Genomic DNA, 21,533 nt, shown 5'->3' with positions numbered 1-21,533 from the left:
TGGTCCTGTGAAGTCTGTTTACTTGGCTTGGCTTTTCTCCTAGCCCAGGAACATGGAACTGTTCACTGGTTGTATTGCTGGGGCCTGGTGTGTCACAGGAGGCATTCTCCTTTTATTCCCCCTAGATACTGGAGTGACCCAAGGGCGTTTATGTAAAAATAGTAGCACTGCTCTCACTGCTCTTCCGCGCTTGCCCTGTCAAGAAAGTGCCCCAACTGCTTGGGCCTGTGTCCTTTTCTGGCTGCTGGTGATTTCTCTGTTTGTTGGCAATCTGCGTGTGAACTAATGGCACCTGCCTTTGTTCCTTCTGTAGGCAGCCTTGGTGTCCGGTAGGAGGGAATTCTGTCACCTCGTATTGAATGTCTTGCCATTTGTATTTCTGTATATATTTACCAGGCATCAAGTCCTTGCTGAAGGGGAAGCCAGGTGTGGAACTGTGCTGCTGTAGTCCCAATACTTTTCTCTCTGGTGTATCCAAATTGTCAGGGTCTCTCAGCACACCAGCCAGTATGACTGCCAAGTGGTTCGTGGTGGGCATCCTATACTGCCTGGGCACTGGCTGCCAAAGGAAGGCACGCTTCTCATTCGGAGTGTGAGATTTTATTGTGCTGCTCAGAACAGTGTACACTTTCAGTTGTATAAATTGTTTTACCTCAGGAATCTGTAATGTGTCACAGAGGGCACAATTGTGGCTAAGGAGGTAGAAGACAAGTGTGACTGACTTTAGGACTGCGTTCTATGGATAAGACTGTGTGTTGAGCATCTACTCATCTGGTAGGCTGCGTGCAGAAATGATGCCATGGATGAGGGTACACACAGCTCCTGACTTGGCTTTACCTTCTTTGCCTTTATGTCCAGAAGTAGTATCGCTGCATCATCTAGTTAAATTATATTTAGTTTTCTGAAGACGCTCCCACCAGTAGTGTACAGTTCTCATTTCCTTGCACCCTCACTTCTCCCCCTCCCCTCCCCTTCCTTCCCCTCCCCTCCCCCCTCCCCCTTTCCTCTGTAGTAGCCGCCTAGTGAACGCCAGCTGTTGCTTTTCCCCACTCAGCTCCCTCTGAGCGGCTGTGCTCTCCGCTCCTCTGCTGTGCTCCTGCTCTGGAGCTCCCTACCCACTTGCTTCCTTGGGCTGGATTTTGGCTCTTTCCCTGACTCCCCTCCTGTTTAATTTTTCTTGTTCTGTGTACAGTGCACTTTAAATAGAAGTCCATTCATTGGCCCCTAATTTGATCTGTTTGTTATTGGGTTCTTTAAAAAAATCTTTGGAATGCGATTTTCTTCTTCCTAGGCAAATTATGAGGTTACAAAAAGTTATTCTCGATGTCTTGGTGCCCTTTCCCTGGGGATGATGGCTCTATGAGAAGGGGAATCAGTTATTTCAAGGTTGTCTCTAAAATTTTGTCTTCTTTCTTGGTGGTCAAATCAGATCTCTTATCTTCTCCTAATGAAAAGTCCCCTGCTACACCTGGGAATTGTATCTAGGATACCTATTATATTTAGTTTCCCTTCTTTGTTCCCTCTTACCTGTGGCAGTTTCTCAAATATCCTTGGTTTTGATCTGAACCGTGGAGCACTGATCAGGTGTTTTGAGTTTCCCTTATGTCTTTCTTGTGATTACTCAAGAAAGCTTATAGGCGTTGGAGAGACTGTCACAGAGGTGAAGTGTACATTACATTAAGTTTACATCACCAGCATGACTTAGCATTGTTCATATTGACCTTGGTCACCCGGATGAGGTGGTTTATCGTTTCTGTACTATTAACTCCCTTCCTTCCCTACAGTGCTCTTTGAAAGGAAGTCAAACCAGGAAAACTTAAATGCTGTGGTTCAAAAGTAAAAACTGTATTTTGAACTTAAGTTTTTAAACAGAAAAGCTCATAAAGAAGCCTACTTTAAAAGTTGGGGGGCAGGACAGTGTGTTGGCACATGCCCTTAATTCACAGCTGCACGTTAAGTTCCAGACCAGTCCAGAGTTATATAGACTTGGTTTCAACAAGGAAAAAGAAAAAATGTTTTTACACACTTCCAAGTATCTCATTGCTTCCCATATGGACTAAGTGGGTTGTTTGGAAACTGGACGTGAACTGAAACACAGAAGTCTGTGAGACCCATAGTCATAAAATGAAGTGTTCTGCATCAATGGCAGTTTATACTGCCAAACATAAAAGATTTGTGAAACGGCCTTGTGTCAAGACTGCCCTCTAGCAGGCGGCAACAGGAAAAGCTTAAAGGCATGCTGCCCTCTAGGGGACAATGTCAGAGGTACAAGAGAGTTATTATGTTTCAGTTATTCTTAAACTTTCAAGCGAGGAAAAGAGGGTTTGGGTTTTTCCAAAAATTGCACCAAGGTAAAGCAGAGCTTTAACCGATGCAGGTGTGTTGTCAGGCGTTAGCAGTACTGCCCTCACTATGCGTTCATTGGACAGTAACGCAACCCCAAGAAAAGGATGGTTGCTTGCCTGCACGCGCTCCCGACAGCCAGGAAGCTCCAGACCCGGGTGCGGTTGCGGTGACCATCGCGGGTGGTTCTACCTCAGTCTATGCGGTGGACTGCATTTTCTACAAGAATAGCTTCCAATGCCGAATACCCTCTCTGCTTTCCTGAAACTCTCGAGGGGCTTTCAGCCTCCTGCTCGACTTTACCCAGAAGGCCGCGCGCCACACGTCTGAAAATTTGCATGCCCGCCTCTCTGGGCGGGGCCGGAGGGAGGCTTGGTGCCGAGACCTGGTTAATTTGCATACGCCGGGGCGGGGCGGGGCTCTTGTGGGTTGAGCTGCTTCTATTTCAATGGAGTTTCGCCTCGGTGAGTTTTTTCCCAAACCTTAACCAGTTTTTCCGTGCCGAGCATCCTTTCCTGGCCAGCTCAGCTCATCGTCTCAGTCATTAGGCGCCCGGGGCTGTGGGACCGCGGGGACCAGATATGCTGGCACTGCCTCACTGCATCGCTGACGCTGTGTCTGTTTCCCCTTGCAGGTGGTTCTCCTGGGCATGGACATCCTGTCTGCACTGGTGACAAGGCTGCAGGACCGGTTCAAGGCACAAATAGGCACCGGTAAGCTGCGACCAGCAGACTCAGCCTCTTCTCCCACTCCGGACTCACCCCACATCACGACTTCACTGCTTCTAAATTGTCACCTTTCCCTCTAATCCCAAAATAGACCTTCCTGCTATGACCTCGAATATGAAATATTACCAATCAAGGACTTTATGCAAGAGTAGCCATCAGACTTGATGCCAGCAAGTGCATATTGTCCCCAGCCCCCCTCCAACCCCCCCCCCGGCAGTTTTCTATTAAAAAAAAAAAGGAGCCAGTTGGATTTTCCCACAGCTTAAATGCCACAAAATCAAGGTGTTTCATGGTGGCAATTAAACACGAAGGAGTTCTGTTTATACAACTGTTTCTGTAGGAAATCCCTCCATTCCTTGTTTCTTTATTCTTTCTGTTTTGTGTGGGCAGTGGCCTCTGTGTGTTACTCTGACCTCTGAGCCAGAATTAGCTGGAATTTTCCCAGTAGCGTTCATCATTAGTGTTTGTCCTTTTCCTTTTCTGTAGCTTTGGTCAGTGTGCTCACTGAGAAAGATCGTGGGACCATATAAGAACTTACTGCTAGGAATTAGGTGTTTGGACCACCTACCACTTCCCTCCTACATTAGCTGGACTCATGGATTCTCAGAAGAAGTCTAATAGGCTTGGGATAGGAATGGGTGGGCTGGCCCATGCTTCAGTGTACAGCTGTAGTGTGTGTCTTACGTGTGCTATAAGTAAAATATACCCACTGCCAGGGAAGCATGTTGATCCCCTTTGTTCCCAGACAGAGCCTGTTTAATGTTTTTATTAGCACATGCCAATTATACAGCATTGCGTCTTTTTTCTCCCATGACCACTGAGTTTCTTTAGGGTTGTTTACAGAAGCATGGGTGAAGGGCTGTTTTGGGGTAATGGCCGTTATCCATAGTGTAACTTCTGATGAAAGTGTCCCCCTCTCCCATCAACAGTTAACTGCATCTAAATCCTCAGGGAAGGAGAGATCCTTGGGAGTGCTCCCTCCCTCCCTCCCTCCCTCCCTCCGTCCCTCCCTCCCTCCTTCCCTACCCCCCCCCTTTTTCCAACCCCAGGTGCCTTATGTCCTTGGCTGGCCTTGAACCTTCCACACAGCAAAGGACAACCGTATGACTTGATCCCGGTCCTCCTCCCTCGTGATCCTCTTACCTCTGTGTCCCGAGTGCTGAGATTTTAGGCACACAGTACTTACCTAGCTCTTTCCTTCCTTCAGGTTTCCTTTGTGTCACCCTTGCATGCCAGAGCCCTCTCTTTTAATATTTTACCAGGTTCCGGATATGTTGGGATGCGGCTGGAGTAAAGTGAGTGTGGAGACAGTCTGCCCAAGTACAAGGTTCTGTAGTGTCTGTGGTTATGGAAACGTACTTTGGCAAGGAGAGTGGAGCTCTAACCAGCGATGGGTGGCCTTGGAATAACGGCCTATGGAATATGCTTTTGGAATTCCTTACTTAGGCCAGCTCACTGCAGATGAGCAGTGGATGACCTCAGATCCCTAGATCTTTTTCATTTAATCATTTCCATTTTGGTTTCCAGTGTTGCCAAGTCTAATAGACAGACTGGGAGATGCTAAGGACTCCGTGAGGGAGCAAGACCAAACCCTGCTGCTAAAGATCATGGATCAAGCTGCTAACCCCCAGGTAGGACAAAAGAAACACTCCTGAATGCACAGACAGGGTTCATGCAACCCCCTGGGCTCATTTCTTCTAAGTGGGTGGCTTAGAGATCGTCTTAGTGAGGGTTTCTGTTGTTTCCACAAAACACCATGACCAAAAGGAAGTTGGGGAAGAAAGGGTTTATTGAACTTACACTTCTACAGTACTGTTCATCACTGAAGGAAGTCAGGACAGGAATTTAAACAGGCCAGGATCCTGGGGGCAGGAGCTGATGCAGAGGCCATGGAGGGTGCTGCTTACTGGCTTGCTTTCCCTGACTTGCTCAGCCTGCTTTCTTATAGAACCCAGGACCACCAGCCTAGGGATGGCAGCTCTCATGATGGGCTGGACCCTCCTCCATTGATCAGTAATTGAGAAAATGCCTTACAGCTGGATCTTATAGAGGTATTTCCTCAACGGATGCTCCTTGCTCTGATGACTCTAGCTTGTGTCAAGTTAACATAAAACTAGCTAGTCCATCAATGACTATTCTTATAGCCCACAATCCCTCATATGAGAGATTAATATAAGTAGAAAAATGTATCATTTGAATAAATTAGTGGGTTGATTAATCTGTAACACCCTTTAGCTAACTTATGGCACTGGCTCTCCCTTTCTCTGGAAAGGGGTAGCTGGTGGTATCTGAGGAGCCATTAGGCCTAGCTGGAACCATGGTTCCTACATGACAGTTAGAGGAGCTTGCTTGAATGGATGGGCCCAGCCCTGTCTTCCAGGGTCCCACTGACCAGTGTCTGGGGATACAGCTGGGGCAGCCAACAGCAGTTTCCCAGGGGAGACAAAACCATATTGGAGTGAGCCTCGGTGAGGAGGGCTGTTCCAAACAGAAAGCAGGGTGCATGCCGGCTGCCGTTTGGGCTGTCCTGTTCTCAGTCATAAAATGGGGTAACTATACCTCCTTAGGAGTATGGGAGCAATCAGTAGTGTCACATAAGTGTATCTACTTTTCACACTGTAACTGCATGTGTTTTAAAGTAATTCCCTGTCTTACTTCAGTGTGATTATTTGAGGATCCTGGGAGCCGGTGGGAATGGGCCAGTTTGGTTCCTGTGAAGAGGCTCATATTCTGTTGCCTCCTTCCTTACTGTGAAGAGCTGCAAAGTTCTTACCCTCTCACCTGTTCCTTGTCACCTGCAGTATGTGTGGGACAGAATGCTCGGAGGCTTCAAACACAAGAACTTCCGCACGAGAGAGGGCATCTGCCTCTGCCTTATTGCAACACTCAATGCGTAAGTCTGGTGTGAACCTGTAAAATGGGCTTCACTAAAGCCCTTCCCCCTGCCTCACTTTTTTTTGAAATGGGTTTCTCTGTAGCTTTGGACCCTGTCCTGGACCCTGCTCTGTAGATCACACTAACCTCAAATTCAGAGATCTGCCTGCCTCTGCCTCTGAAGTGCTGGGATTACAGGTGTTGGTCACCACTGGCCAGATTTTTTAAGATAGGGTCTTCTATGGTCCTCTGGTCTTGAATTTCACTTGTAATTGAGTATGTCTTGAACTTTTGAACCTCCTGCCTCCACTCTTCAAGAGCTGGGATTACTGGCACAGACCAACATGTGCCCTATTTCTTTGGCTCTGGGGATGCTAGGCAACCAGGTCCTTGACTAAAGCTTTAAAACAAAACAAAACAAACAAACAAACAAAAAACAACAAAAACCACCCCCCCTTTGTTCATTAGTAATTAGATCTACAGGTAGTTGTAAGGAAATGTACTGGGAAGCAGCTCCTTCCCTCCGCCTGAGCAGTGTAGGATTTCACACAGGATGGCGCAGCCTTCGGTGCCTTCGGAAGTACGGGTGCTGCTCACAGAGCTTGCCCACATTGCCACCCACTGCCCTTTAGCCACACACTTTATAGCCTGTGGCAGCCACTAACCGGGACTCTGACGCTATGCTCTTGTCACAACACACTCAGGTGGAGTCAAGCCGTGAGTACCCTCTCTGGGTTGCCTTCTAGATTTCCACTTAGTTACGTTCCCCAGCGCTTGTACTGTGTGCCACTGATGCTGATAATTCCTTTTGTTTTACTGCTGAGTAGACACTCCTCTGGTATAGTAGCTATACTGCAGTATAGATTATATGGTATAGAATATATACTGTAGATGTAGTCTAATTTATGTAGCCATTCATCCATTGAAGAAAATGTGGGTGACTTCAAGTTTGGGCCTTTTAGGAGTAAAATTGCTATGGATATGTATGTAACAAGTTTCTGCACAAGTGTAAATTTTCAGTTCTCTTGACTAAATACGATGGAAGGGTCATTTTCTAAGCCCATTTTTTGTTTGTTTCTTCATTTTATTTATTTGTTCTGTTTGGGAGTTTTGCCTGCATGTATGTCTGTGCACTATGTGAGTGCCTGGTACCCTTGGAGTCTAGGAGAGGGTATTAGATCCCCTGGAACTGCAGTACAGATGTTGTGAGTTGCCATGTGAGTGCTGGGTATTGAACCCTGGCCTCTGAAAGAGTAGCTGGTGCTCTTAAGCACTGAGCCACCCCTCTACTCCCTACCCCATTTTTAGTTTTTTAAAAGAAACTGCTGAGGCTGGAGAGATGGCTCAGTGGTTAAGAGCACGGCTGCTCTTCCAGAGGACCTGGTTCAATTCCCAGCACCCATATGGCAGCTCACCCATTCCAGGGTCTGATGCTCTCATACAGACATACATGCTGGCAAAACACAAATGTATATAAAGTAAAAATAAATAAATTATTAAAAAGAAACCGCTGGAGTAATTTCCCGAGTTGTCTGTGCTGTTTTATAGAGCATATTCACAAATGATGTCTGTGACATCAGCATTGCAATGGTGAAAGGTCTGGAGAGATGGTTAAATGATTAAGAGTGCTTGCTTCTCTTCCAGAGGAAATGAGTTTGGTTCCCCGAATCCATATCAGGTGGCTCACAACTGCCTATAGATGTCATTTCAGGGGATCAGAATCCTCTTCTGGCATGCATACAGATAGACAGACTTTCACACATATACGTAAAGTAAAATTAAACCTCAAAGAAAAGTGACAACCTTGGAGTTCCCCAGCAGAGCAGTGCGTGGTCAGATGCGTTGCGGCCACCTTGTCACCAGCAACATTAACAGTCTGAAAGTCCCTCCAGAGATGACCCTGGCGAGTTTGGGTGGGTCCACTGAGTTTGGCAGAACAGGGAATATGACTTGACACAGCAGAGCGAGCGTCTGAGGCAAGCAGAACGGCAAGGTGCAGACCCCGGTGTAGTCTTCAAGGCCAGGCCATGGAAGAGCCTGAGCTCTGCAAATGGGCTCTGCGGTGCTTTGGAGCCACTTCGAGTAGAATGGAGGGAACCTTGGTGGGAGGGACTAATCCTGGGTGTGGAGAAGGGCAGAGAAGGGTGGGTGTGGGCATTGGCTTCTTTCTTCCCTTTGGTCTCACTCATGCCTTTCATTTGCAGCTCTGGGGCACAGACTCTAACACTAAGCAAGATCGTGCCACATATATGTAACCTACTGGGAGATCCCAACAGCCAGGTGAGTGGAAAGATCTGCAGCCCATGAGGGTGCATTCTGGTGTGCTGTGTGTGCTGTGTGCTCTGTGTGCTCTGGGTGCGCTGTGTGTGCTGGGTGCGCTGTGTGCGCTGGGTGCGCTGTGTGCGCTGTGTGTGCTGGGTGCGCTGGGTGCGCTGGGTGCGCTGTGTGCGCTGTGTGTGCTGTGTGTGCTGGGTGCGCTGTGTGTGCTGTGTGTGCTATGTGCTGGGTATACTGTGTGCCACAGGTGGGCAGACTTAACCTCTGGGGAGCTCTGACTCTGATTTAGGAGATTAGTTATCCACTGGCATTTATAAAATATCACAGCGATTGTAGTGGCCACTCTACCCTGTACGTTGGGCTGAGAAATCACAGAGGTTTCTGTCTACCAAATCATACTTTATAGTCTATAAATGACCACAGGGGCTGGAGAGATGGCTAGGAGTGTTTGTTGTTCCTGCAGAAGACTGGGTTCAATTCTCAGTGCCCTCATGGTGACTCACCACACCTATAACATAGATATACATAAGTGTAAAACACTCTTATACATAAAATAATCTAAAAAATGAAATCAAAACAAAACCTAAAATTGCCACAGCAGTTTTTTAGAACAATTTCGGTGCTTTTGCCTTTCTTTCTCTCTCTCAGGCCTTTGGCCTTGTTTCTGCATCTTTTGTTTTCTGCAGAAGAAGTTCCTTATAGAAGTCCCATTTAGAGATAGATGTCAGTGCCGTTACATGGTACCTGCTTGAGGCTATTTGTCTGTCATTAAGCTGCTTACACTGGACAGGCAGATGATGGGGTATTCATGGTGGACCTGTGGGTGATCGTGGATCTGTGTGCACAGAGTACACTTTGGTTGTGAGACAGAGCAGGCCAGACACACCGTCTAGCATGACAGCACTCAACACTCACTGCCTGCTGTCTGATTTCTGGAGAAGCCCAAACATCTCCCCCAACAAGACAGTCTCACAGAATAAGACAATCTCACAGGGCTGGTCGCACAGCACTAGGCAGGCTTACAGAGTAAGACAGTCCCACAGGGCTAGGCAGACTCACAGAGTAAGACAGTCTCACAGCACTAGGCAGGCTCACAGGGAAGGCAGACTCACAAGACTAGGTGGGGTAGATGCTAAGGGAAGCTCAGTTATTAAGCATATCACACACAGTGCCTTTCTGTGACAGGCGTGAACACCATCCTCCACGTGATAGGAGAGCCGCTCCACACTGACCGCGCAGTGTGGTGCACAGTGATACCTGGCAGGACTCTGCAGGGCATCATCCTTCCTCACAGCAGCTGTTGAGGCATCTCTGTGCACTAGTCCTGATGTTTAAAGTAGAGATGTGAGAGGAGCTCTTCACCAGCCCAGGATCTTCTGCTGTGCGCTGTGGGAGCAACAGCCCGTCTCCCTACTCAGAAGCTCAGATCCTGGTTTAGAACCCTGAGGTGATATTCTTACCCCCTTTAAAGCTGTTCAGCTGAGCCTCAGAGCTCTTCTGCTTCTTCCCAGGTTTCCACTTGTGGGGTTTCCCGCCAGGGGAAGCTCAGTTGGCAGGCAGCTAGCACACAGCACCTAGATCTGCCCTGAACTGTGGAAGGTGGGGGCCGTCTGTTCCTATGTAGCACTGTTCCCTGATTTTGCCTCCCTTGTCCAGGTCAGGGCGCGTTGATGTGTGAGATCTCTAGGGTTCTGGCAAGGTTCTCCTTATTTGGGAGTAACTTGGGTTAAATATCACATGGTCAGCATAGTCCCACATTCTGAATGCATTAACTCAGTTGTCTTCGTATTCGATATTAGAGATGGCATTGAGTATCAGTCTGAAGAGAATATACAAAACTTTGAGCTACCTGGACCAACACGAAAAGCCCAGAGTAAAGACATGTGGTGTCCACCTTGGTCTTGAGCCTGCCTCCCTGTTAGGGCAGTAGTGTGTGTTTGCTTTTGAGTCTTTCTGTAAATGCTTTGGAGGGTGATTGTTCTTAAGTCTCTGACATCATTGTTGGACCCAACTTATAAGTCTCCTTTGTCTGAGGTGGGCATTGTCATTTGCAGAAATCCCACACCTGCTGCAGCCAGTAATCTATTTTTTTGAGATTTATTTATCTGTTTGTTTGTTTGTTTAATGAGACAGGGTTTTTCAGGGTAGCATTGGTTAGACAACACACATACATCCATGTACAAAAAGACGGTGTTCATTACTCAATGTTAGGCACTCCTGGGTTCTCAACAGGAGTAGCAGTGCAACCTAAATGTGAAAGTAATGTGTTTAAGCAGGACTGTGTCTAACTGCTCTAAATAGCTGCTATAAAGACTGTGTACATTAAAGCAAACAAACAAACAAACTAGGAGGTGCCAGGTACGGTGGCACATCCCGAGTTTCAGCACTTGTGAGGCAGAGACAGGTGGAACTCAGAGTTTAAGGCCAGCCTGGTCTACATAGTGAGTTCTAGGTCAACCAAGACTGCATGCATAGTGTAGCTTTGTCTCAAAAATAAAAATTAGGAACACTTATTGCTCTTGCCAAGAACCTGAGTTCGATTCCCAACACTTATATGGCAGTTCAAAACTGTCCATAACTCTAGTGCTGAGTGATTTGTGCCCTCTTGTAGCCTCTAAGGAATCCAGGCACACACAAAGTACATATGCATACATGCAGGTCGATACACAACCACACATAAAATTAAAAATAAAGCAAGTGAGTGAAATAATGTTTTAATAAAATGGAAAATGTCAAATGTGCTAACAAATTAAACTTCAAATTACCTCTTCCTGCCCAGAATCTGGCAGGCACTTGTACTATATGGCTCTCAGGCATGATCTGTTACAGTGGTTTGATCCACAGGCCTTTAAGAAAATTCTTACTACCTTTTTATGTTTTGTTTATCTCCATTTCCCATCATGTGAAAAATGAGTCAGGTACTTGAGGGCGACTTTTAGTTCCCTGTAGTAGACAGGGTTTATAGCTGGGAATTCTCTGCTAAACCCTGAGAACACTCCCACAGCTACATCTACCTTCAGATGCCTTTGTTTTCTTTGGCAGTGCTAGAGATTGATTGAGGCTGGGGCCTCACATGTGTGAGACAAACTTTCCACCCTGAGATCTGGCCCCAGACCTTACATCTGCCTTTGGGGCGATCTCTCTACTCCTGAAACATACGTGCACACTGGGTCTTTTAGGAATACATGCACCACGCTGCTTCCCTCATGCCAGTCAACTCAGCCGTCTCCTGTTTTACCATCGAGCTCCATGCCTAAACTTTACAAACAGATTAAACTTTCATTTATGTGGGTATGCGCATGTGTGAGTACAGGTGCCTGTGGACTCAAATAAGGCTGTTGGCGTGTATGGTGCTGGGATTACAGGTAGCTGTGAGCTGTTGACACAGGTGTTGGGAACTGAACTCAGGTCCTCTGCAAGAGCAGTACAGGTTTTAACCATCTCTCTAGCCCCAGCTCCAAACCTTGATACCTCCTTAGAGGCCCTGGCCTTGGGCTTAAGGATTCAGCATTTTGAGTTTTGGTGGATGTAGCATGAGGTCTAAGAGACAAGGTGAGTGACCTGTGATTTAGTAGAACAAGAATGTTTATGGATAGCATTATGTGTCATGTGACACTAGTCAAATAGGGTCAGAAACTGTTGCTTATGTCCTTCCCATCCTTTCTCCTGAATCGTAGTAAGCTTTCTTGTCAGACTTTTCCTTTGTGGGACCGCTAGCCCCCCAATAATGACCAGGAGACTTATTATTAATTATGGAAGCTTGGCCTTTAGCTTAGGCTTTTTCTCAATTATCTCTTATAACTTAGTTAACCTGCTTTTATTAATCTATGTTTTGCCACATGGTTTGGTTACCTGTCCTCTGAGCCATCTCAATGATCACATATGCTGTTTTTATACTAAAGAAATTTAGCAGCGATACATTGATATTTAATGTATACTCCTTGAGCTTTCTCCAAGAAAGCTCATCCGTCCTGCCCCGTCCCCCTTATTTCACTGCCTGTGTAGGAGGGAGGACCTTGTGTCTGGCCAGATGATGAACTTGCAGTTGCTGGTGGCACAAGTGCCTCCTGCCTTTGCAAAGCAGGGTCTTACTTGGACCTGACCACCTGCACTCCTGGACCTAAGACACCTGGCACTGACATGACTCCTTCCTCCCCCCATCTCTCTCTCTCTCTCTCTCTCTCTCTCTCTCTCTCTCTCTCTCTCTCTCTCTCTCTCTCTCTCTCTCTCTCTCTCTCTCTCTCTCTCTCCCCCCCCACCTCGGCACATGCATGCACATGTTCAAAGGTGCACATATGCTTGTGGAGGCCAGAGGACAACATAGATATCATTCTTCAGGGACAGTCCAGGTTGTTTTTTGAGATAGTCTCCCTGCTCTAGAATTCAGTATGTAGGCTTTGCTAGATGGTCATTGAACCCCAGGATCTATCTGTCCCTGCTTTCTTGGTGCAGGGATCATAAGTGTGTGCCCATCTAGCTTTTTTTTTTTTTTTAACATGGGTTCTAAGAGTCACTAGGGATCCTGTGTCTACACGGTCAACACCCTGCTCCAGCCTTTCTGCTATGATCTTTGGTTTTGGACAACATTGACCATATCCTGCCTTCTTCTGTTAAAAGTAACATTTGTATGTAGTGTTTCTTCGTTTTAGCACCGTAAATTCCTTGAGGGCAGGGCCATTGCAGATCATTTTTGTTTCCTGTTTTAATCTCCTTACACATAATGCTGATGCCTTGAATGATCTACTTATACAGTGTCTTAGTTACTAGAGACACTATGACTAAGGCAACTTAGAAAAGGAAGTTTCTGTAGGGAGTACAGGTTCCACAGGTTAGACAGAGTCCATGACCATCATGGCGGGGAGCATGGCAGCAGGTAGGCAGTTGTGGTGCTGGAGCTGAGAGCTCACATGTTGCTCCACAAGCTAACTGGGACTTGTGTGGGCTTTTGAATTGTCCGCCTGCCCATGGTGACACACTTCCTCCAAAAAGCCCATACCTCTTAGTTCTTCCCAAACAGTTCAACTAACTGGGCCATTGTCTTACTCAAACCACTACACATCTGATGTTTTACTTGAAACTTCTGGTTTCCTGATTACATGATAAAGAACAGGGAGGACTTGGGTCTATATAAAAAGCTGGGGACTTTTTGTATACTTTGGATTTTCTATGATTTGGGATTGTTTTATGGGAGTGAAAACATCCAAATGTGCTTAGTTTGGCATGTATGGGGATTGTATGCACTGGCAGGCTGGTGATAAAGTGGGGTGGCGTATAGGCTGTTAGATTATCTGGAGGAGCTGGGGAGTGACACAAAGCACCTGTAAGATCTCTTCTTTTATGTCTAGGTTAGAGACGCAGCAATAAACAGTCTGGTGGAGATTTACAGACACGTAGGCGAACGAGTGAGGGCAGACCTCAGTAAGAAAGGGCTGCCACAGTCCCGGTGAGTGCTCACGTTCTCCGTTTTCCACTTAAAAAGCTATGTATTTATCTGTGTCTCTGTGTATGGGGGTCTTTGTGCCATGCTGTGTGTGGAGGTCAGGGGACAACTCGCAGGAATTCGTTCTCTCCACATGAGCACTGGGGATTGAATCAACCTGTCAGATTCAACAGCAAGTGCCTTTACCTGATGACCCTTAAAAAAAATATTTTTAAAACATTTATTCTGTGTATGTTTGTGGGTACTCTTCCCATACCCTCTCCCCTGCTCCTTTCCAGGTTTCATGTTGGTTCATGCTCCTGTTTCTGACTGACGATTTTATTTAAAGAATGCATGCCTATGAGACTTATGGCTAGAAGTCCTCTCCAGTCCACACCAGACATCACTGGAAGCCTTTTATCTTTTTTTTTTTTTTTTTTTTTTGGTTTTTACGAGACAGGGTTTCTCTGTATTGTTTTGGAGGCTGTCAGTCCAGCCTGGCCTCGAACTCACAGAGATCCTCCTGCCTCTGCCTCCCGAGTGCTGGGATTAAAGGCGTGCGCCACCACCGCCCGGCGAAGCCTTTTATCTTATTCCTTCAAAAATAAGACTTGGGGCTGGGAGACAGCTCAGCCTTGTAAGACTGAGTGCCTAGGTTTGAGCGTCAAAACACACTTTTAAAAAGTTGGATGCGGTGGCATGTGCTTATAGTCTCAGCATTGGGGAGGCGGAGACAAGATGATCCCTAGGGCTCCCTCATCAGCCAGCCTAGCTGAATTGAAGAGCTAGGCCAACGAGATTATCTCAGAAAGAAAAGCGGTTGGCACCCAAGATTGATCTCGGGCTTTCACAGCTTCCCCCACTCACACATCCCAACTCTCTCATCTACCTCAAATGACTCATGCCAACATCTGGGCCCATTCCACACCTGTCTAAGTTGCTTTCCTATTGTTGTGACAAAGTGCCATGACCAAGGCAGCTTGTAAAAGAAAGCATTTTATTGGGGCTCATGGTTCCAGGGATTAGAGCTCATGATCAGCAGGTAGGTAGGCATGGTGCTGGAGTAGCAATGGAGAATTGCTACACACACACACACACACACACACACGCACACACACACACACACACACACACACACACACACACACACACGGAATGGAGTGAGTCTTTGGAAAGGTCCAAGCCCACCCCGAGTGACACACGTCCTCCAAGGCCACACTGTGTAATCCTTCCCAAACAACAGGGCACCATGCTTTCAAATATGAGCTTCCAGATGCTATTCTTATTCAAACCACCACATAACATTCTCTGGCCCTATAGGTGTGTGGCTATGTCATAGTGCAAAATGCATTTAATCCAACTTCAAATGCCCACATGGTCTTTCACAGGCTCCGTGTGGTCTAAAAGTGTGAGCTGTTTTTAGGACTCAAGACAGTTTTTCAGTTGTAACCCCTATAAAACCAAAAAGCTCCTTACATGCTTCTATCATATAATGGCCCAGAATATACATTACCATTCCAAAAGGGAGGGAAGGAGGCACAGTGAGGAAATGCTGGACCAAAGCAAGACAAAACCACGAGAGAAAACTCTAAATCCTATAGGGTTACTTCTAATGTCAAAAGGCTTAGGTATCTTTCTCCTTCCAGCTTGTCTGACTGCAACACTTTTCTCTCTCTTGGGCTGGTTCCACTCCCTGTTAGCAGCTCTCCTTGGCATGGCTCTGGCATCTCTAACATCTTCAGGTCTCCAACACAATCCATGCTTCACTTCCACAGAGTCATACAGTCGCCTTTCTAGGCCTCCATGTAGGGACTCTGCTGCCACAGGCCTGGCCTCAGTGACTTTCCTTAGCCATGGAGGAAGACTCTTTAACTCCTTCATGGCTAACACCAGATCCATGTGACCAAAGCTGTGAGGTTCTGCTGCGTTCTTAGGATGGAGCCTGTTCCCCTTGAATTACATTTGTATAAAGTTTTGATTTGTTGTTGTTCCTTAGGAACAGACAGATAATTCTTTAGGCTCTTTCTCCCACAGGTTTCAGGATCAGAGTCTTACCCTGAGGACTTCATTCCCTTTATTCCATTTCTCCTTATCTTTTTCATCACCAACTAAGGTTTTAACATTACATTTCCTGGTGCTCTTTTTCTCTTCAAACTCTGTGTTTTGCATTTTTCTTTTTGTTTTTTGTCTTTTTCATTGTAGATCTGTGTAAGATCTCTCCAACAGAGTCAACATTAGGCTGTCTTTTTTTTTTTTTTGGTTTTCAAGACAGGGTTTCTCTGTATTGTTTTGTACCCTGTCCTGGAACTCGCTCAGTAGACCAGGCTGGTCTCGAACTCACAGAAATCCGCCTGCCTCTGCCTCCCGAGTGCTGGGATTAAAGGCGCGTGCCACCAACGCCCGGCTAGGCTGTTTTGAAATCTTCTCTGCCAACAAAATTAATCCAAAACTCTTCAGTTAAGCCTTAGACAGATTTTTAGGACAGGGGCAAAAAGTACTTTCTTTGTCAAAATATCAGAAATATTGTGTCTAGTGATATTATATGAAATGCCTTGAACCAGGCCTCCATAGTTCATATTGCTCTCAGCGCTACTGCCTTCCAAGCTCTTAGTAGAGTGACCCACTAAGCTCTGCTTACAGCATTCAACCACATTGTTAGTTCAAAGTCCTACAGTCTTCCCCACACCCCCAACAAACAAACAGAAAACCAGCATGATCAGGACTGTCACAGTGCTGGCCCATTCCCTATTACCAACTTCTTGCTGTTTTAGTTACTTTTCTATTGCTGTGACAGAACATCATGAGTGCCTTAGATAGAGTTTCCATCTCTGTGAAGAGACACCATGACCATGGCAACTCTTATAAAGGAAAACGTTTATTTGGGGCTGGTTTACAGTTCAGAGGTTTAGTTCATTATCGTCATAGCAGGAAGCATGGTGGCACACACAGACATGGTGCTGAGGAAGGAGCTGAGAGTTCTACATTTGGAGCAGCAGGAAGAGAGTGACATTGGGCCTGGCTTGAACAGCCTACCTCCAGTGACACACTTTTTTCTAACAGTGCCTCACCTACTCCAACAAGGCTACATCTCCCAATTGTGCCCCTCACTCCCTATCATCCTACGGGTGTCATTTTCATTCAAGCCACCACGATGAGCAAAGCAACTTATAAAAGAAAGCGTTTAATTGGGGCTTTTGGGTCCAGAGGGTTCTGTGGTCGGTGACCATCCTCGTGGGGGAGCATGGCAGCAGGCAGGAAGGCATGACACAGGAGCAGTAGCAGAGAGCTCACATTCACAGAGATTTAACTGGGAATGGCATTGGCTTTTGAAATCTCAAGTCCATCCCCAGTGACACACCTCCTCCAAGTGCTAACCCAGTGTTTCTCAGGCCCTCTGTTGCATCCCCTTTAGGGGTTGAATGAGCCTTCCTCAGGGGTCACCTGAGACCATTGGAAAGCACAGCTGTTTACATTACAATTCATAATAGTAGCAAAATTACAGTTATGGAGTAACAGTGAAAATAATTTTATGATGGGGGGTCACCACAATGTGAGGCACTATATTAAAAGGTTGTAGCATGAGGTAGGTTAGGAACCACTGTTCTAATCCTTTCCAAACACTTGCACTAACTGGGGACCAAGTACCCAAATACGAGCCTGGAGGGGCAATTCTTATTCAAAACACTACAGTGTCCCACACCTTTCAAGATGTTCATATTGAGATAGTCATCATTTTTGAGGTTCTCTATCTTATATACACCCAGCACCTGGTGCAGCAGGTGCTTAGACATTTGGGTTAGTGAATGAAGCTGTTCTAGTATGTGTCTGCCTATAAATATCAGAAAGCCCCTTGGGGACCATATCCTCAAAAGGTTAGTGTTCTGTTCCACGGTGTCACTTCAGTGTTAGAACTGATGCAAGAGAAACAGCACCTTACTAGTCCCAAGAACACTTGAGCTAGAAATGGCTTATTAGAGATAGAATTTTAAAATACAGTTTAATAGTTGGCTTTCTATTATTTTGACAATCTTAGATGGGCACAACTCCCTAAGCCTGTCCTTATGTCCCTAGAAACTAAAGGGGCCCAGAGACTCAAACTGACTTTTGAGAGATCACATAGTAATAAGAGTCAGAGCCAAGATGTACATGAGCTAATCAGATGAGAGTAAATGTGCTTTAATATTTACATTTATTTTGCCTGTCTTTGGTGGTGTATACCATGGCACACGTGTAGAGGTCAGAGGAGAACTTTTGACTCTGTCCTTGTACTTTATGTGGACTCAAGCTGAGGCTGTGGCTGATGCTTTACACTGTGAGTGTACTGTGCATGTGTGTATAGATGGGTTCATTTGTGTGGTGTGCATTTTTTGGTACATGTATGGGCTCATGTGTGTGGGTACATGTGCACGTACACATGTTGTCTTAATCACTCTTGCTGTTGCTGTGATGAAACACCACAACAAAGCACCTTGAGGGAGGAGAGGATTCATTTGGTTTACACTTCCTCATCCCTATGCATCACTGAAGGAAGTCAGGACAGGAACTCAAGCAGGGCAGGAATCTGGAGGCAGGAGCTGCTGCAGAGATCATGGAGGAAGGCTGTTTACTAGCTTGCTCTTCGTGGCTTGTTCAATCTGTTTTCTTATAGAACCTTATGGAATCTCCCACCTTGGGCTGGGCCTTCACCCATTAGTTACTAAGAAATGCTCTACAGCTGGATCTTATGAGACATTTTCTCAGTTGAGGCTCCCTCCTCTCAGATGACTCTAGCTTGTGTCAAGTTGACATAAAACTAGTCAGCATCCATGTGTCACTTTTCTGCCTTATTTAGTGAGGCAAGGTGTCTCACTCAAACTCAGAGCTTGCACTAGGGATCCCTTGTCTCTGCTTTCTGAGACCAGAATTACAGGAGGACCATCTTACATGTACACGAGTTCTGGGGATTTGAACTCTGGTTCTTGTGCAGGGGACAGGCACTTTAACCACCAAGTCATCTCCTCAGTCCTAGTACAACTTTTTGTTTTGTTTTGTATATTTTTTTTGAGACAGGTTTTCTCTGTATAGCTTTGGAGTCTGTCCTAACACTTGCTCTGTAGACCAGGCTGGCCTTGACCTTAGAGATCCACCTGCCTCTGCCTTCCAAGTGCTGGGATTAAAGGCTTGGCCACCCTGCCTGGCTGAGGTTGAGATTTCGAATGCATGCTTCTTTTCTTTAAACACACACACACACACACACACACACACACACACACACACACACACACACACACACGAGAGAGAGAGAGAGAGAGAGAGAGAGAGAGAGAGAGAGAGAGAGAGAGAGAGAGAGAGAATGTGAGGGTGGCAGAGATAGGTTGATAGGTAGGTAGATAGGTAGTTTGTAGATGGATAGATAGATAGGTAGGTAGATAGATTGATGGATAGATAGATGGATAGATAGATAGGTAGGTAGATAGATTGATGGATAGATAGATGGATAGATAGATTGATTGATTATAGGTAGATAGCTGTGGAGGATGTGCACACATTGCACCATATGCATGTGGCATGCAGTGGACAGACCGTGGGGATTGGTTCTCTTCTTTTACCGTATGGTCCCCGGGGTTAAACCCGGGTTGTCAGACTTGACAGCAGGCACTTTTACTGGCCGAGCATCTCAACGGCTCCAATGCATGTATTTTCATCTCTCTATGTTAAACACTTTGGTACCTTTATTCAGGAGGGGAGACATAAGCTGAGCTCTTGGTGTTTGTTTGACTGATTTGTTTCTTGAGGATGATTTAAAATTTATATTTTACATTATTAAAATTTTCTAACAAAGATTTAAATATAAATCTTACTTTACAATAAACTATTTGGGTTGAATTTAATGTAAATTTTTTTTAGGTTCAGAAAAACTAAGGCAAAATGATAGTGGTGATTTGTCAAACTAATAAAGAAATTAATTCCTTCTTTTTTGAGGGTAGTGGGAGTTTAACTCAAGGCTACATGTGTGGTACTCTGTACTTTACCACTGAGGCATGTCCCAGGCCCCAAGATGTCAAATTGCAATCTGAAGATTAAAAAACAAATCCATTTGATATTGATAGCTTCAGAGGGTGTGAGGTCAGCTTTACTGTCAACTTGACATCACCTAGACTCTCCTGGGGAGAGGTTGTCTACATTGGGCTGGCCCGTGAGCTTGTCTGAGGGGATTTCTTCCTAAGTTTACTTTTGTGGGACAGTACAACCCACTCTGCATGTCACTGTTCCCTAATCATGGGACCCTGGGCTGTGTAGGAGTGGAGAGGCTAGGTGGGCGCAAGCAGGTACATGGGTGGCCTTCTCTCTGGTCTGGACTGGGTGTGACTTTGGAGTTCCTGCTGCCCTGATGTCCCTGCTGTGATGGACGCTAGCCTGGTGTTGTGAGCTAGAATGAACCCTTCTCTCCTGAGCTGCCTTTTGTCAGGGTGCCTTGTCACCACAGCAGAATTAAACTAGGATATAAAACGGGGACTCACCTGTTTATATTTGTGCCAATTAAATTGCTGTGTTTGAAGCTAGCAGACGAAAGCCTGTATTTCCATGCCTAAGAAGTGATTTGTTGGTGTTCAGCTGTCCATAGCCAGGTCTCTGAGGTGTAGCCATGATAGCAGCCATGGTGGGGGCACTACCATGAGGGAGTTAGTTAACCCGGAATGTGACAGTGACGGAAAGGCCATCCTATCAGGGAGAATTCCAAGTGAAGACAGGAACCAGGAACAGTGGTGTTTCTTGGATGTTCTCCTGCCTGCTTGTTGAGGCCTCAGGGCGTGGTTAAGGCTACCACAGTGCGTAGACCTCACCTCTTGGAGAGATCCTACAATACTGTTTTCACAAGTGCTATTTGTAACTGGGACTCTCTCAAGAATGTAAGTAATACTTACCTTCTTCCAGAAACTTCAGAGACAGCCAGATGAAAGGGCTGCCTCTGCCCTAACTTGTAAACTTGCTGGCATGTTCCTGTCATGGCAGAGGGTGTGGTTGTGACACAATAAAGTGGTACCCAAGTCAGGGCACACCCGGGCAACCTGTACAGTGAGCCTATTTATGGGCTTGTCCATCCATCCAAGATCTCTGTTGCTTTAAAAGGGAAGGTGATGGAAACATCCCAGGAATTGACATTTAGGCATCTTTCCGGATCTTTAGTAACCACTGGATTTGAATGTGAGTCATAAGGGTTACTCATGTCTGGTCCTGAGCTAGCAGTTGGACTTTTATTTCAGTCCCCACTTTGATTTGTGGGTAGTAGTATTCTAGAGAAAATTTGGGAAGGATTCTGAAGCTGTGTCTGGACTCGGGAGCCTTGACGAGATTATTGATCTCTCCCGTGGGATGGGAGGGGTGAGGCACTGTAAAAGGCAGTTTCATCCCTTTGTCTGCCAGTAGTGTTCTTGGCTTGCCTGTTACTTCAACTTAAAGCTTCAGAGGGAAGCAACCTTCCCATTCAGTGTCTAATTAGCTTTGAGCTAGGCACGGAATGGAAATGTGAGTATTTGTTGCATGGATGAGTAATGAATAAACCAAGACCAGAATGTATTTAGTGTTCCAGAGAGAAGGCAGAGACCTGGCTAGGTACCAGCTCTCTGTACCATGTGACTCTCACAGGTCACCCTCTGCGTTGTGACCAAGAGAACATGACTCCTATTTCAGCCTCCAAGGAGTTTCCATTCTGGAAACATGTATAAAAATGGCTAGCTTTCAAAGGCAGGATGGGAGGGCAAGAGAGTGCTAGTGACTAGCCTGGTCCCAGAAGTGGGGTGGCAGCTGCTCGAATGCAGAGTGCTATGCTTTGGGGCAACAGTGTTTGACTCACAGCAGAGAGTGAGCCAGCTCTTTTTCTTGGGAAGTCTCTGTGCTTTTGCTTCTAGGTA

General features: G+C 46.1%; 1 protein-coding gene, 1 long non-coding RNA gene and 1 other non-coding gene across 42 annotated transcripts in view; 1 reads left to right on the top strand and 2 right to left on the bottom strand.

Moving 5' to 3' along the window:
- Positions 1-21,533, top strand: part of Clasp1 (cytoplasmic linker associated protein 1) — a 227,789-nt gene that overhangs the window by 71,978 nt on the left and 134,278 nt on the right. For 39 of the 40 annotated variants that reach the window (XM_040738743.1, XM_040738742.1, XM_040738752.1 and 36 more), the window contains exons 3-7: positions 2,978-3,056; positions 4,599-4,702; positions 5,873-5,964; positions 8,150-8,225; positions 13,568-13,665. In XM_040738743.1, the coding sequence (XP_040594677.1) occupies positions 2,978-3,056; positions 4,599-4,702; positions 5,873-5,964; positions 8,150-8,225; positions 13,568-13,665 (449 nt within the window). Of the gene's footprint in view, positions 1-2,769; positions 2,808-2,977; positions 3,057-4,598; positions 4,703-5,872; positions 5,965-8,149; positions 8,226-13,567; positions 13,666-21,533 lie in introns of those variants that run through there. The other variant, XM_040738738.1, reaches the window with a different exon arrangement.
- On the bottom strand, positions 2,331-2,455 carry LOC121137366. The gene has a single exon (XR_005874620.1). It is a non-coding gene; the product is annotated as a U4atac minor spliceosomal RNA (small nuclear RNA).
- Positions 8,426-20,594, bottom strand: LOC121137005. Its single transcript, XR_005874214.1, has 3 exons — positions 20,547-20,594; positions 20,142-20,343; positions 8,426-8,730 (listed from the first exon to the last, which is right to left on the bottom strand). It is a non-coding gene; the product is annotated as an uncharacterized LOC121137005 (long non-coding RNA).

Source organism: Mesocricetus auratus, unplaced genomic scaffold (genome assembly GCF_017639785.1).
Source record: "Mesocricetus auratus isolate SY011 unplaced genomic scaffold, BCM_Maur_2.0 Super-Scaffold_100676, whole genome shotgun sequence".
In the NCBI taxonomy this organism is placed as follows: Eukaryota; Metazoa; Chordata; class Mammalia; order Rodentia; family Cricetidae; genus Mesocricetus; species Mesocricetus auratus.
The sequence above is the reverse complement of the archived record's forward strand: the minus strand, read 5'-3'. Positions and strand labels throughout refer to the sequence as shown.